The 16206-nt window shown below is 41.6% G+C and overlaps 1 protein-coding gene across 4 annotated transcripts in view; it reads left to right on the plus strand.

The window, feature by feature from the left end:
• The window catches only part of WSB2 (WD repeat and SOCS box containing 2), a 366828-nt gene that overhangs the window by 269016 nt on the left and 81606 nt on the right, over positions 1-16206 (plus strand). For 2 of the 4 annotated variants that reach the window (XM_078667115.1, XM_078667114.1), the window contains exon 10: positions 10033-10217. In XM_078667115.1, the coding sequence (XP_078523241.1) occupies positions 10033-10195 (163 nt within the window). In that variant the 3' untranslated portion in view covers positions 10196-10217. Of the gene's footprint in view, positions 1-10032; positions 11062-16206 lie in introns of those variants that run through there. The other 2 variants (XM_078667113.1, XM_078667117.1) reach the window with 1 other exon arrangement.

Raw genomic sequence — 16206 nt, forward strand, 5'->3', positions numbered from 1 at the left:
AACCTTTCTTGCGAAGGGCGCCTTAAAAGTAGCAAAAGTACTTAGCTCAGAGTTAGTTCTTTAGACTTCAATCTCCAGGAAATAAGAAGCACCGCCGTGGAGTCCTGCCAGGATGAAAACCTCCTTCAGGTGAGTTCCTCCTACTGACGCGACCTTCTCCGAAGAAAACCTGAAGGCAAAGCGCCTTCCAGAAGGCTGGGTGTGGTTTAAATACCTGACCGCACCCAGCCGCTCCCAGTCACGTTCAGTTAACGTGCGCGGGGACGCTGAATGCAGTCCCAGTGCTAGCGCGCACCAAAAGGCAGCGTGTAGGGATGCGGGGAGAGATCTGAAAGACCTTCGCGAGGGCGTTGTCTTTCACGGAGCCACAAGCGGAGCTTACCAAGCACAGAAATTGAGCTCCAAAAGTTCAACAAACATATAAGGCAGTAAAGCAGTGTACAAGCAATAAGGAGCACATGCAAAGTTCAACAAACATATAAGGCAGTAAAGCAGTGTACAAGCAATAAGGAGCACATGCAAAGTCAAGAGAAATAAAAACCTAAGGAGGTGACCAACAAGTGATAAAGAAATGTAAGCACCCAATCACACTGACTAGAAGCGTGCGTGGAGCACGGGACAGGGGTGGGTTTTTCCAAGGGGGAAATCAGCACATGTCTTAGGATGTGTGTATCAACACATATCTTAGGATGTGTGTGTTAGGGGTAAGTGGATTCATGACAGTACTCCCTCCTCAAGATCCCCCCCAGAACGGTTGAAATGGGCTTTGGTTTCTCAGGATGTCTTAGATGGAAGAGTCGGATCAATCTAGGGGAGTTTTTTAGATGGTCTAAAGGTTCCCAAGACCTTTCCTCTGGGCCATAACCTTTCCAATCTATGAGGTAAAACAGTTTTCCTCGAACTCTTTTGGAATCTAAGATAGTTTTAACCTCGAATTCCGGGTGATCATCAATCATGATGGGGGACGGGGATTTGGAGACGCGGGTCTGGGGATGAAATGGCTTAACCAGGGAGACATGGAAAACCGGGTGTATCAAGTACTTATGAGGAAGACTCAACCTTACACAAACCGGGTTAATTATCTTCTCAATAGGAAAGGGACCAATGAATTTTGGATTGAATTTACGATTTCCTCTAAGTTTCAAGTTTTTTGTACTCAACCATACCTTTTCACCTACTTGGTATTGTGGTTGTTCAGATCGATGTCTGTCCTTGGTCTCTTTCTGAGATTCTTTCGCCTTAGCCAAGTTGAATTTGGCCTCTTCTTGGATAGAAAATACTTTGGATATATAGTCAGAAATTGCAGGTACTGAATCAGAGTTTAAAGAATTTTCAGGAATGCTTTTGGGATGGAAACCGAAATTGCAAAAGAACGGAGACATTTTGATAGAGGAATGTTCAGAGTTATTATAAGCGAACTCTAGGGGGCTCAAGAGATCAGACCATTCATCAGGAACATTGGGTAACATACATCGGAGATATTGTTCGATTGTCTGATTAGTTCGCTCAGTTAAACCATCTGTTTGGGGATGGTAACTAGAAGACAAACGAACGTCCATTTGTAACAATGTACCCAACTTTTGCCAAACCTTAGAAACAAATTGGGAGCCTCTGTCCGAAATGACCACTGATGGGATTCCGTGTAATCTGATCACGTGTGACATAATTAGATGAGCCAGCTCTAAAGCAGTGGGAAGTTTCTTTAAAGGAACGAAATGGGCCATTCTTGTGAACTGATCCACTACAGTTAAAATTGTATTGAATCCCTTCTTGGTTTCAGGTAGTTCAACTATGAAGTCTAGCGATATAGTATGCCAGGGTTGAGGTGGGATAGGCAGAGGCATTAACAACCCACTAGGAGCTTGATGAGAAGTCTTATGTTGAATGCAAACACTGCAAGTTTCTACAAACAACTGAATGTCTTTGAACATCAAAGGCCACCAAAAGGTTCGTCTTATTAGTTCCATGGTCTTTAAGATGCTAGGATGGGCAGATAACATTGTATCGTGATGAAGCTGAATTATAGTTTTTTGTATCTTTTCAGTAGGAACGTAAATTAAACCATGTACCATCATCAAATCATCTTTCTCCAGGAGGTAAGGATGATCTCTTTTCAGCATCTCAACATCCGTATCTTTCAAGGCCTCCTTAATATCATTAATAATGTTACTAGTGGTTAAACTTCCCTGAAAACAAGAAGTCGGGATTACAGGATGGATAATTTCAGGTTTTTCTGGGTCTTTATCTCCTATCCTAGACAAAGCGTCCGCTTTCAAGTTCTCTTTTCCAGGGCGATAAGTTATTACAAAGGTATAGTCATTGAAGAACATAGACCAACGTAACTGTCTAGCTGTCAAAGCTTTCACAGATCTTAGAGCTTGAAGATTACGGTGATCAGTATAAATTGTTACAGGATGACGAGCCCCTAACAGGTAGTGGCGCCATTCTTCAAAAACCGCCTTTATTGCTAATAATTCCTTATCGGCAATGGCATAATTCTGTTCAGCTTCAGACAATTTCCTGGAAAAGTAAGCTATAGGGTGCATTTGGCCAGTATCGGAACTTCGTTGTGAAAGAATCCCTCCCAATGCATATTGAGATGCATCTGCTTCTACAATAAATGGTTGATTGGGGTCTGGATGACACAAGATTGGGGCCATGGTAAATCTCTTCTTTAAAATTTGGAAGGCTTCTTCAGCATCAGAGTTCCACAAGAATTTCACTCCTTTTCTCAGTAACTTGGTTATGGGTGTAATTATTTGAGAAAAGTTCTGGATGAATCTACGGTAAAAGTTTGCAAAACCTAGGAAGCTTTGGATCTGCTTCACAGAAGTTGGACTGGGCCAGGTGGTTACCGCTTCCACCTTTTTAGGATCCATTTCAATACCTTCGGGACTAATTATATAACCCAGAAAGTCCACCTTGGAGGCATGAAACAGACTTTTTTCCAATTTTACATAAAGAGCATTGGAGAGTAGTTTTTGAAGAATGGCGCGGACCTGTAGTACATGTTCTTCCTCAGTGTCTGAATAGATGAGAATGTCATCAATATATACTACGCAACAGATGTCAAGAAATTCATGCAACACTTCGTTTATAAAAAACTGGAAGGCGGCAGGAGCGTTACATAGACCAAAAGGCATGACTTGGTATTCAAAGAGACCGAACTTAGTGCGGAAAGCCGTTTTCCATTCGTCTCCTTTTCTTACCCTGACTAAATGGTAAGCTCCTCGCAAGTCCAGTTTTGTATAAATCTTAGCTTTCTTAATTTGATCCAAAAGGGTTGGGATCAAGGGTAAGGGGTACCTGTTCTTAATGGTGACGTTGTTTAATTGCCTATAATCTATGCACGTGCGCAAATCCCCTCCCTTCTTTGGAATGAAAAAAAGAGCTGAAGATACTGGAGATTTAGAGTGTCTAATAAACCCATTTGCAAGATACTCATCAAGGTATGCTCTCAAGTGAATGTTCTCTGCCTCCGTAAGAGCATAAATGCGACTGCAGGGTAAGGTTGCTCCAGGCACGAGATCTATTCTACAGTCGAAATCTCTATGTGGAGGTAGAGTATTGGCTTTTCTTTTGTCAAACACATCAGATAAGTCGCTATAAACTGATGGAACCCCTTCCAAAAGCAGTACATTGGGTGATTCAATTCCGAAATCAAAACCTTGAACTATGTCCTTGGACCTATTGATTAGGAAGCACTGCTCAGTACAAAAGGTTGACTTAAAGGTAATTAACCTGGTTACCCAATCTATGATAGGGTTATGTTTTATTAACCAAGGTATCCCTAAAATCATCTTGAATTGAGGGGCATCAATTATGTCAAATTGTATTCTTTCTCGATGTATGGGAGAACAATCCATCTCTAAAAGTTCGGTTTGTCTATTTACCAGCCCTGAAGTCAATTCCTTGCCATCAACTGCTCTGACTGTTTCTGGATGATCTTTAAACACTGACTGAAAGCCCAACTGTAAGAAAAATTTGGAATCAATAAAATTACCTGTAGCCCCAGAATCTATAATGGCTTCCACTTTTCTTGTGTGAGATTTAGGAAGCAAGTCTCGGAGTTCTACTAAGATAGAAAAGTGTCTGAAACCTGCAGGGGGAAGAGTTGAGGCCAAACTAGAAAGACCACCCGATAAACTGACCTCTCCCTTTACCGAGTGTACTAGTTTTCCGACTTTTCTTGTGTGATGGCCACATCGGAAGTCTTGGTTTTAAACTTGTTAGGTCGAGTTGGGCATTCTTTTACGAAGTGTCCTGTCTTTCCGCAATATAAACACTGGTTTAAACGTCGTCTTTTATCTTTCTCCTCCTTAGTTAAGGGTCCACGGATCGAACCAATTTGCATGGGTTCGACGGAATCTGATCTTGGACCTGATTCTCTATTCGGGGTTGATCTTTCCTTAAAGAAAACTACTTTATGCTCAGTTTTCCCTCTTTCTCCCTTTCGTTCAGAAATACGATGATTAAGTTTTACCACTAAGTCAATGAACTCGCTTATGTCTTCAGGGGGTTCAAGAATCTGAGTAATCATGTCCTTTAATTCCTCTCTTAGACCTCTGTAAAAGATAGAAACTCTTTTGTCGTATGGCCAGTCAGCCTCTAAAACCAGACGGTTAAAGGTAGATATGTAATGTATCAGATCCGAAGATCCCTGCTTTAAACTTAGGAGCTCATTGTCTGCAGACTGAACGAAAAGATGTTTTGCAAACATTTTCTGTAAAGCCCTCTCGAAATCCTTAAAATTATACAAAATTCGGTCGTCCCTTTCTACTAAAGGAACCGACCAAAGAGCAGCATCTCCACCCATATAGGATAACATAAAAGCTACTCTAGAAGAATCGTCCGGGAAGGCTGTAGTCTTGGCTATAAAATGTAGGTGACATTGCTGTAAAAATACAGAAAACTTATTACAATCCCCATAAAATCTTTCTGGTGGGGCTAAAGGAGTGGGGAACGGAGTTACCACTTGGATCTGAGTCTTGGTATCTGTACTGGATGAGGGACTCAGAAAAGTGGTTGGTTTTTGCTGAATAGAGTCTTGAAGAGAGGATAAATCTCTACGTAAGGCTGCATTATCCTGCCTAATGGCTTCTAAAACTGCAGCCAAATCCTGCATATTTACTTGATCCATTGCGTCCGGGCGAAATTATCTACGTGGGCTTTGCCTTCTGCCAAGCTAACCACGTCGTCCCTTACCTTGTCTTGACCGAAGGTCTCTTGGAAGACGTGGATGATTTCGCAGGGACGCAAGGGACCAACTTCCCAAATCACTAACCAAAACTTACTGAATTAAATATTAACAGCAAGATTTAAAACTAGAAATTAGGGAGGAGGGCCGGTACTGGGCGTTGAAGAGAAGACTTTGATTCTTGCTGTCGACCTGCGAAGCAACAAGCACCAAGATATTAGTTTTCTGTTTTAGGAGTGAGCTTTCCTAATCTCTCTAGCCCCCTTCGCCACAATCTCTATCTAATCAGAGCTCCGGTAATCTAATTTAGCTGTTCAGAGATCCCCCTACCTGCAATCAGCAAGTTGAAGGCCTTCGCCCAGTATGTCTTTGTAGGGATGTAGGGTTGTGGTGATTAAGTTGTCAGATGTCCTCTAGGATAGTTGGTTGTCCGATGTGATGTCAGCTTGTACGTCTGAAAATGTACATAAAAGAAAGGAAAGATTATTTACTATTTTAAGAAGCCCTTTGCATTCTTTCTGTCTCTTTCCTAAACTTACTTGGTATTAACCTTTGTCTCTTGTTTTCGGGGTTTCTGTTCCTTTTTGTTAATTGTGCTATAAAAGAAGCATTTAAACAAAGACACACCATTTCCTAGATATCTTTCTTAAATCCCACATTTCTTAAACAAAATCTAAACGTTCCTTGTAAATCTCTTCACAATTTCACAAACATAAGTTCTTTGTAATTCTCTTAACAATTTACAAACGTAATAATCTGGCAAATAGTACTCAAAATACTGTTAGGCCTTGAATGTCCGAAGTCTCTTTCTTCGTGAAGGCTTTCACAAAGTAATTGTTCCAAAAATTAACCTTTCTTGCGAAGGGCGCCTTAAAAGTAGCAAAAGTACTTAGCTCAGAGTTAGTTCTTTAGACTTCAATCTCCAGGAAATAAGAAGCACCGCCGTGGAGTCCTGCCAGGATGAAAACCTCCTTCAGGTGAGTTCCTCCTACTGACGCGACCTTCTCCGAAGAAAACCTGAAGGCAAAGCGCCTTCCAGAAGGCTGGGTGTGGTTTAAATACCTGACCGCACCCAGCCGCTCCCAGTCACGTTCAGTTAACGTGCGCGGGGACGCTGAATGCAGTCCCAGTGCTAGCGCGCACCAAAAGGCAGCGTGTAGGGATGCGGGGAGAGATCTGAAAGACCTTCGCGAGGGCGTTGTCTTTCACAGAGCCACAAGCGGAGCTTACCAAGCACAGAAATTGAGCTCCAAAAGTTCAACAAACATATAAGGCAGTAAAGCAGTGTACAAGCAATAAGGAGCACATGCAAAGTTCAACAAACATATAAGGCAGTAAAGCAGTGTACAAGCAATAAGGAGCACATGCAAAGTCAAGAGAAATAAAAACCTAAGGAGGTGACCAACAAGTGATAAAGAAATGTAAGCACCCAATCACACTGACTAGAAGCGTGCGTGGAGCACGGGACAGGGGTGGGTTTTTCCAAGGGGGAAATCAGCACATGTCTTAGGATGTGTGTATCAACACATATCTTAGGATGTGTGTGTTAGGGGTAAGTGGATTCATGACAAGAGGAAGGTGAACCTCTTAACATTGAGCTGTATTCACACCTGATTCCATCACAAATACTCCCTTTCATTGAAACCATTCTGGATATGGTACAATTTCAGGCAGTTCGCCTGGAATGGAGAATAAAGGACATTCAGGCTATAATCATGACGTTTCTCCCTCTGTCCTGGATCTCCTTGCAGATAACTCAGAGGCTGCTGGGATTATTGGCCTCCTGCATCCAGCTGGTGATGAATGCCAGTTGGCATATACAGTCTCTGCAGTGGGAATTCAGATCCCAGTGAGCTCAACATCAAGGAACTCTGTTGTATTGCTTCTAGATTTTCTGAGGAGACTACAAAAGATCCTCTGCATTTGCTTCTGGATTTCACTTGGGTGGTCACCGATGTATCACTGCTAGGCAAGGGAGACTATCTGGGAGTGTTAGAGATCGTAAGCCTCTGGTCTTCAGTGGAGACTCCACTTCAAATCAACTTGTTGAAGGTGATTCTCTTTGCTTTGAAGGCTTTCCTACCCACCATCCAAAGAAAAGGATGGTGTAGGTGTTCCTGGGCAACATCACCGCCACGTGGCCCTGCACTAACCAGGGCATGGTGGGTTCTTAGTGATATCAGTTCCTGTGCCTATAGAAGTGGCTGGACCACCAGGGAATTTCTGTGGTAATGAGGGGAAGTGTTGTGCCACGATTTTCTGAGAATCTGTCCTCCGATCATGCTGCTGCTTCAGGAGAATCTCCTGTCACAGCAGCAGGGCAGGGTCTTGCCACCAGTTCAGCACACTGCATCAACATTCTTGGAGATTGATCAGTGCATGCTAGTCTTTGGGACAGATTTGGGGGTTGGTGTGGCACCCAACAAATTGACCCTTTACAGGCAATGTTGTCTGACGTTTTATTGTTTGTTTTGTCCTAGTCCAGCAACGACTTGCTTTGGGAACTGTTAAAAGCCTTTATTGGCTCTTTTGGCCTTCTTGAGGTTAATGGATCAGCCTACGTTATTTCAATCACCCGTCGTCAGTTTCTTGATGTGCACCCTTTTAGAACCCTTGCACAGTTGCCCTTTGAGTCTTCTGACCTTAAAGACTGCTTTTCTCATTGCCATAATATTGGCTTAAATGTGTGAGCGAACTTCAGGTCCTCTGTGTTAATTCACCTTATACCCCCTTGTTTCCTGTTCGTTCCTAGGACCCGATCTTCATTTCTACCCAAAGTAGTTCCTACTTTTCATGTCAGTGAAGCTAGTACCCGCCAGCATTCTTTGCTCCACCTCATCCCTCTAAGGGTGAAGAGAGACTTCATTGTTTAGAACGAGAGGGCACTAAGCTTTAATATCAATCGTACCAAGGAACACCAAGTGGGTGATCAGCTCTTTTAAGGTTATCCAGAGCAAAGTCAAGTAAGGCATTAACAAAAGTGGACCATCCCTTGTTGAATTGTCCTCCTCATAAAGATATGCTGCGCACTAGTGAAAAAGCAGCCTTCGGAAGGTTTGCAGACTCAGTCCACCAGGTCAAAGGTCCTACCACTGCACACTGGTCATGTCAGTCTGCCAGTGGGCTGTGCAGCTGGTGGTGTGGACTGCCTAGAAAGCAATTGATATAAGTGCGCATGGATGGTGCTTGTGGGGCTCCATTCGTCCCTTTGAGAGCGGAATGATGTTGGCACAGAGCCACACGGTGCCACCTAGCAGCACACAGAACTGCTCTAAAAGTTTCTGGGGCCAGTTTGAAGTCTGGGAATGATTTAAAAGGTGAGGCATCAGTGATTAGATACAATATCCACCAGAAAGATCATTCGCAAAGGTAAGTAGCTTTTCCATTTTCTCCATTGAATTCAATGGGACTCCCTTCATTCATTTCAGTGGTGTTACAAGGATAAAGTATAACGTACTGTGTGTTTACTGTAGTTGTGACAGCCAGTAGGCCTACATTTTTGATAATGACGCCCCCTTATGATGATGCATCTAGTATAGTTGGGGGTCTTGTGATTATAGTTTAAAGATCCACTCGGGTGCAATGGATAATGAGGGTGTCACCAATGGTATTTTCATCTACCTGAATGTGCTTATTTGTAATTAAATGCTTAGTATTTAGTATTGTGTGTAATAAATGTACTTTTCCTTTTTATAAGAAAAGGCACTGATGGGACAGTAATTTCAGTGTTTTTGTGCACTAGTGTGGTTGGGTCACCAACCCACACCACATACCAAAGTAGGCTTTGGACTACTCTGCTTCCCTACCCTGAGAGTGTCAAGTGCTACAATGTGGTACTTGGTTCCCACTTAAGACAATTGCGGGCTTACTCACATCCTTCACAACTAATAACCCATTTGCTTACACTGACCAGACCTGTTGTAGGAGAAAAAGCACATTAGAATGTGGTGATTTCCAACTGTCATCTGATTTCCTTAAGCGCCGTGCTGTACATGCTGGGGGCAAGTGTACCTGTACTTTTTAACATTTTACTTTTTTCTCGGCATAAAAATATAAATCTAACTTTCCAAAGTAATGGCCTTTAAATAGCTGTTCTCTGTAAGGTGTTCTCTATGCCCACATATATTCATTCAATATTCATTTTAGTAGTGGATGACAGGACAGCACTTGTGTTGCACTCTTTCCCGTCCCTTCACCCTCAACACTTAGGTTCCATTTTTGTATACACGCTGTTGTGTGTGCTGCTGGCAGCATGTAATGCACAAGATTGACATTACATTGATTGACCAATCAGGTATGGGAAACATATTCCAACTTCTTCGGTCTCATACCAAATAACTGCCAACAATTAGCCAGTATCTTGGCCATAATATAGCCACCCAACTTGTGGAGGCGGAAAAAGTGATGCAAGAGTAGCTTTGAGTTGGCAGGGATGGCCAGTGCGGTCCAATATTAGGGGAATTGACCCCTCTTGGGTTTCTTTAATCTTGAAGTCTTTTTTCCCATGTTACGCACTGTCCAAATACTAATCTCATGCACTGTAAGGACCAGTACAAATAGGTGCTTGGTTTTAATTTGATCAGTGTGTAGATATTTTCTATCTTATTGCTAAGGGTCAATTAATAAACATTACAAATATTTCTCGTTCATAAAAATGGTATTGAACATGTCTGGCTCAAGGCATACTTGTTTTTGCGGGTATGGGGTTCATATTTCATTCTTTTTGCAACTCTAATGAACAGTGAGACCACTTGCTTATTTGTGAATTCGTCATATCGTGATTAAGTATTCAGCATTGTTGTTGCAGTGGCTAACCCCTTCTTTTTGAATTTCAGGACAAGAGATGGCCACGTTCAGTTCTGGACTGCTCCACGAGTCCTGTCCTCACTGAAACATATGTGCCGCAAGGCTGTTCGCCGCTTCCTGACAACCTACCAGGTTCTGGCACTGCCCATTCCCAAGAAGATGAAAGAGTTCCTTACATATCGGACGTCTTAACTTTATTGGTGTTGGGCAAAGGGTACAGAAAAACACTTTCAATTAACACTAAGAGGCACGAGTCACACAGATGTGATGCAACACAGTGATTTGAAGTCATGTGATCTAATGACAGGTTTTCATTGTCTGTTTTTGAAAGATGTGCTGCTATCTGTATCCACAAGATAAGAAATGTAGCTGGTTGGGAGATAAATTAATGTTATAATCATGAAAATCAACCATTCCATTCTGAAAGAAAGTAAAATGAGTTGCATTTCTTAATCTTATTGATTGTATACATTTGGGGGCATGAACTGTTATCAGCACACCCACTTTACTAAAGATTTAAGAATGAAAGATGGGACAGATTACCACGCGGTCTGGTCTTTGGACAACTGGTGTTCTAGTTTGCTTTGTTACAGTGATCTTCAGGGTCTCTGACTTCTGTAACTCATGTTCCCCTCAAGAGGAGGCTAAATATTAATTTTCTCTGTTTCCTTTGACCTATTGTAGGAGGTAGAGACATGGCCATTGCTAGATGGAAGCCCAAATTGTGATCCTCTTATTTGCCTGCAGGAGTGGAAGCCCCTCTTGCTACTTTTTATTCAGATGCAGAGGTTCCATCGAAGGCACTTTTTTCATTGACATAGGGATGCATGGTATCGGTCATAGTTGCAAACCCTAAAGTATTTCATTGGTGGTCTGGAAGGGGATCCTGTTGTTTTGATATCTAAACTGAATAGGCTTAACATATAGCCTACATTAAATCTCTATGGTGACTCCGTCTCACAGGTAGTCATGAGACTCCTAGTTAAATTGCTTTATCATTGTGATCCTTGAATAAGTGTCTTGCTCCAGGCAGATATAAATAGGCTTTTGCAAAATCATTTTAAAGTGTTTGTGAAAAGGTTAGATTTAAAAGAAGAGGATTTCTTGCGATGATTTCTTGCGAGTGTGTGTGTGTGCACTGGGAGAGTGAAGAGAACTTTGCTAAGGGATTAGTTAGTTGACGGTATGCTACACAATCTTGACCCTGGTGCATGTGATGAATTTAAAGAGTGCACAAAAACGGGCCCAGAGAGAGGAGTGTGGTGAAATCTTGATGGTAAATTTGAGTTTCTGTATCTCAAATTAGGAAATAGGAATTTTGTAGAAGGATGAGAGAAACGTTTTCTTGGCGAAATACAGTACAGTGTCAAAAGGATCTGGGGATTTAAGACTAAAAGTGGTAATCCCATTCAGTGGATGCAAACGACCTGGCACTTTGTGAAAAATAGAGGGAAGACTTCTCTCTTGTGCTCGTCCTCCTCTGAAAAAAAATAATGTATGCATAATATTATAGCACCCAAACTAAAAAATACTTCCTAATTAGAAGGAAGATGGTTGTACCGTGAAACCGTTTCATACACTCCACTGAGAAGTTGTACTCAAGCTCACTCTCGACAATTCTAACCTCTCTCGCTTGTATTAAAAATACAACTTGCTTGCTTTTTCAGTATCTTTCCGAGGTATTCCATTGACGAGGGACTCCTATGTGGCTGTAGCAGCACATCTCCATGGGATTCGTCACTAAGAAATCTCCACCAAAGACGTTTCTTCTTTTTTTCTTCTTTTTTCTATTGTTTAAGATCATACACCACCTTCCATGAAAACATTACATATATCTATTCTGGCATGCCTTCCTTCGTATTTCTTTAACCGGGCTGTCACAGGACACTTTTTGTTGTGAAGCCCTTGTACGCCTCTTAAATTGCTCTAAACAATATTTTTTTTACAGTTGTCCAAACACATTTATGCCTACACTATCTAGAATCCTTTTAAAGGATTCAAACACGTCAATTTCAGCACTTACAACACTCCTCTAAAACGGATGTCTACGCTTCTTGCAGCACGCTTCCTGGACTTCTTTTCATGGAACACTTGCGGATGCATTCAGTTTTCTACCAAGACTCCTTTAAAGGAGCCACAACACGTTTGTATGAGCACACTCACTACATTCCTATAAAAAGTCGCCTTCTAGGTTCTTGGTTCACTAGTTTTCAAGGAGCCTTATTTCTCGTTTCAGCAGTGACACTGCTCTCCCTTAAAAGAATCCCTTGCACACATTTTTTAGCACTCCGCCCATATTCAAAGGGACAGAAAAGATTTACTTGAAGCTTCTGGTTATACTCTTCAGAAGTGAGCCCACAGGGATCTCATCTTGCACTTTCCCAAACTTCTTTTCAAGAAAGCTGCGCAGCGTTAGCTTTTGATTTCTGATCAACTCCTTTTTTTGTATGGCTTTGTATGCAGCTGTTCCAGGGCATAAAACGTTTGACACGTGCCTATTTCAGAAACTTTTCAAGTCGGACATTAATCTTGCAGCATGTACCTGGGTATTTTCCCTTGGGAAGTCTTGTTTACATAAGGTCACTCTAACCTGTGTCTGTTGAGTCTACCGGTCTCGAAATGATTACATGTGGTATATTCAGCTCTATCCTTAAATTCTGGAAGCTCACACAAAAGGCTTTTCCAACCTCTGCCTTGTTATTATTGTCCTAACCCATGATCTATAAAGACATGTTGCCATATGCTGCTCGTTTCAGACTGTGTGCGCCATTTACATATGGCTTCTTTAGAAAGTTACACACAATGCATTCTATTCACAAAGTGCTTACATATGGCTTTTTTTGCACGTAACTCAAGATTTATTGTATTAGAGACCTTCACATGTGCCTCTTAGCATGTCACTCCAGACTTATTACATTTATGAAGCTCCTAACATAAGGCTATTTATTTTCGTAACCCCTTTGCTCACCCTCATTACATTTGTGGAGCCTGTCACACATGGCTTTTTGTTTGTATTATTGCACTTACTCCCTGTATAAAGCTTTCACACTTTGATGTTTTAGTATCTAACTTCAACCCTATTCTAATGTGGGACTCTCTGATCAGGCAGTGCTGGGATGTCACACCCTGTCAATTCCACGTTAAAAGCCTACTACACACTTGATATAACGCCGGGATGGTGAAATAAAGCACCTATTCTGAAATCCTCCACATTATTATTGTTTTACCACATCACATTACATGGATTCTATTTATGAAGCCCTCACGCATTGCTAATCCAAATGTTTGTCTAGTCAGGAACTTCTCACAAGTGGCTATTCCAACACCGCTCCTCCTGTGTTCTGCCACCCAGGAAACCATGCTCGGAAATCGTAGTGCAGCAATAGCAGAATTAATCTTAGATAGTTCAGCTCTATTTCAGTGGTTATCCTATGTCACAAGGCTAACCAAATAATGCAATTTGCAGCTTCCTGTCCTCTAGATTATAGCAGACTGCACCCACCTAACATATAACACGGCATAGTGTAATTATTTAATGGGGAGAAGCACCAGGTAATGTGTTGTGCATACACTCTCACTGCACTTCCTCACTGGTATTCTAATATCAAAAGCGTCATTTTTTGCTAGGACCTCCTTAACCTAGTTGTTTCTATATGTGGGGCTGTCTTCTAATTAGCATCCATCCTACTTCACTAAGCTCATCCCTTTAGTAGGTATCGATGGCATAATCCCAAAAAGCTTGACTGCTTGTCCTTGAGAGCTAAGCCTTCCAGCGCAGTGGTGTCCAGTTGTCTTCTTAAAGTGTCCGTACTGTGCAGTACACTTGCCATGATCCATAATGGTTGGGATGCATGGCCAGAACAACTTCCCAATCAAGTCTAGCCAAACCAGTATATTTGTTTTCCACTGTGGGTATCATAACCTGGCCCGACTCCTACTCAAGTCAGTCATTTTATCTTTTAGGCATTTCCTACTAGTGTGGATAGAGTAAATTGTGCCCAGCCATAACAATTTTCAGTCTCCAGTCTTGTGTATCCGCAGCAATATAAATGCATTGCAGCAACATTACTTACTTCCCACCTCCAAGGGAACCGTAAGCTTTTTTGAGGTTTCACTAGCTGGACCGTTTACACTCATTCTTTCTTGTCTCACAAGTACCTGGAGACCCATCTTGGGAGTGTGTTTGGGGGTTACTATATATATGATTTGTGATTACCCACATGGCACTTTCTACTTTAATAAAACTTTAATGAGATTCCGTCTTCATTCGTTATCAGAGAGTCTACTGTAGATACTGCTGAGGGTAGACAGCCCTGAAAGCCAGTAAAGAGTGAGAGATTCTTTTACAATCAAATTTTCTTTATTACATAGTGTCCTATTTTTACACTTTAACACCTCCTGGCTCTTGCCTAGCCTCGCCTCACTGAGATCTCAGTATTTATACAACTGTGGGAAGCTGGACTTGTCAGTGAACTAAGAATAGTTACTTTACATTAGGGAAAAACATAGCTGAGTAAGTATGCATTTTTACAAGTGCCCTGCAGTGGAGTTAAAGAGATCAAGTAGTTAAGTGAACAATTACAAAGCGTTCTGTGAAAGGTGTCATTATTTTTTTTATTTGCTCATAAAATTTTACTGAAAAATACCACCAGAAATATCTGCACTGTTTCTTTTATCAGAGCACCCTGAGGGCGTTAGGATTTGCGAATTCTTCAGTGTAGCACTCTTGAGTCAAGATTCAATCACTTCTTGGGCACTTAACTGTCTGTAACCCTTCAACCACGACTGCTTTACCTTGTCCTCTCAATTCCTCCCTTTATTTTAATTTTTTTGTTAAACCATTTAATTGGGTTTCAATGTGCAAAAAAAACGGAGAAAGACAAGAACATAACATATATGTACCATACGGAAGTGCAGACATAACATAATGGGTACATGGCTGGTACTGAGGCAGCATAATCACATGGACAGACTTCGTGGAATGTCAATGAAGCACCTTTGGGGTGGGGGGGTGGTTTGCAATTCACTCCAAAGGAAAGTGTCTTCCTGTGTGTGTACCCAAGAAAAGAATTATAGGGGAAGAGCCAGCTACTAACATAGGGCTCAATTCCTCCCTTAAAAGAAATTACTACTGCCTACTCTTGGCATCTCTCCACTCAGAGACGCTTCCTTTCAGCAAATACTCTCACATAGCTAGTCTCTCACAACCTTTCCTTTAATGAATTCCTTACATTTGGTTACTCCAGCCGGTGCCTCCCCACTTTTTAACTGCCTTCGACATCCTCATTTTTATTTCATTTTTTCCAAGTTCTCCCACTTGCGTGTTGTAGGGTGTGACCCAAAGCTCACACAATGGCTATTGAAACACCGCTGTACCATCTAACTCTGTGATTTTTTTTCTGCAGATCCTTTCAGATAATTCTAGACTCTGCGATAGCTACTGCGTGTCATCATATGCTTCCTCTTGTACTTCTCTGTACACTTTACAGAACTTATCTCAAAGATGTGATATGATCTTCCCATTTTTTAAGATAGCGTCACACACATGGGGGCTATCCTGCCGATGTATAAACCTAATCCGAGGGAAATTCCTGTGCTAGAGTTTACATCCCAACCACTTTATTAGCCGTTGGTTCGGAGAATACAAAACCTACATTTCCATTTCAGAGTTCAGCAACAAATAGTGAACTACACAAAGGAAGACGGAAATACTCAAATGCAAAATTTACTCCTGCCTGCAAGTCCTCACCCAAAATGTGCCCTCGTAGGCAAAAACAATAGAACCTTTGAAAAGAAAAAGGGTTTTCAGAAAACCTTTCGGAAAAATATCAATGTAAAAATCCAGTGTCTTACTCCTATTTCATACATTTGTTAGTACATTACTCAAGGACTAAAGGGGTCTTCACTGAGTGTTTTCTTTTAACTGCAGTTCTTCTGTCTAGGTTATCTTTTCTGACAGGCATGACTCGTTCTAAGTTTTACTATATGGTGTCGTCCACTGGAATACTGATTGATTCTGCCATGTTGACCGTTCCTGATCCCACTAGAGTGTGATTGAGTCATTGGAAGTTATATCAAAAGTATATGAAAGAAATTGTCTTGAACGGATCAAATTCTTTCTGTTACTCTTGCAAAGTTTGTTTTATCAAAGTTAAACTGTGATTGCCATTCTAAACTTGTGTGATGCTGAAAAGGTCTAATTT

Source organism: Lissotriton helveticus, chromosome 11, assembly GCF_964261635.1.
Source record: "Lissotriton helveticus chromosome 11, aLisHel1.1, whole genome shotgun sequence".
NCBI classification, from domain to species: Eukaryota; Metazoa; Chordata; class Amphibia; order Caudata; family Salamandridae; genus Lissotriton; species Lissotriton helveticus.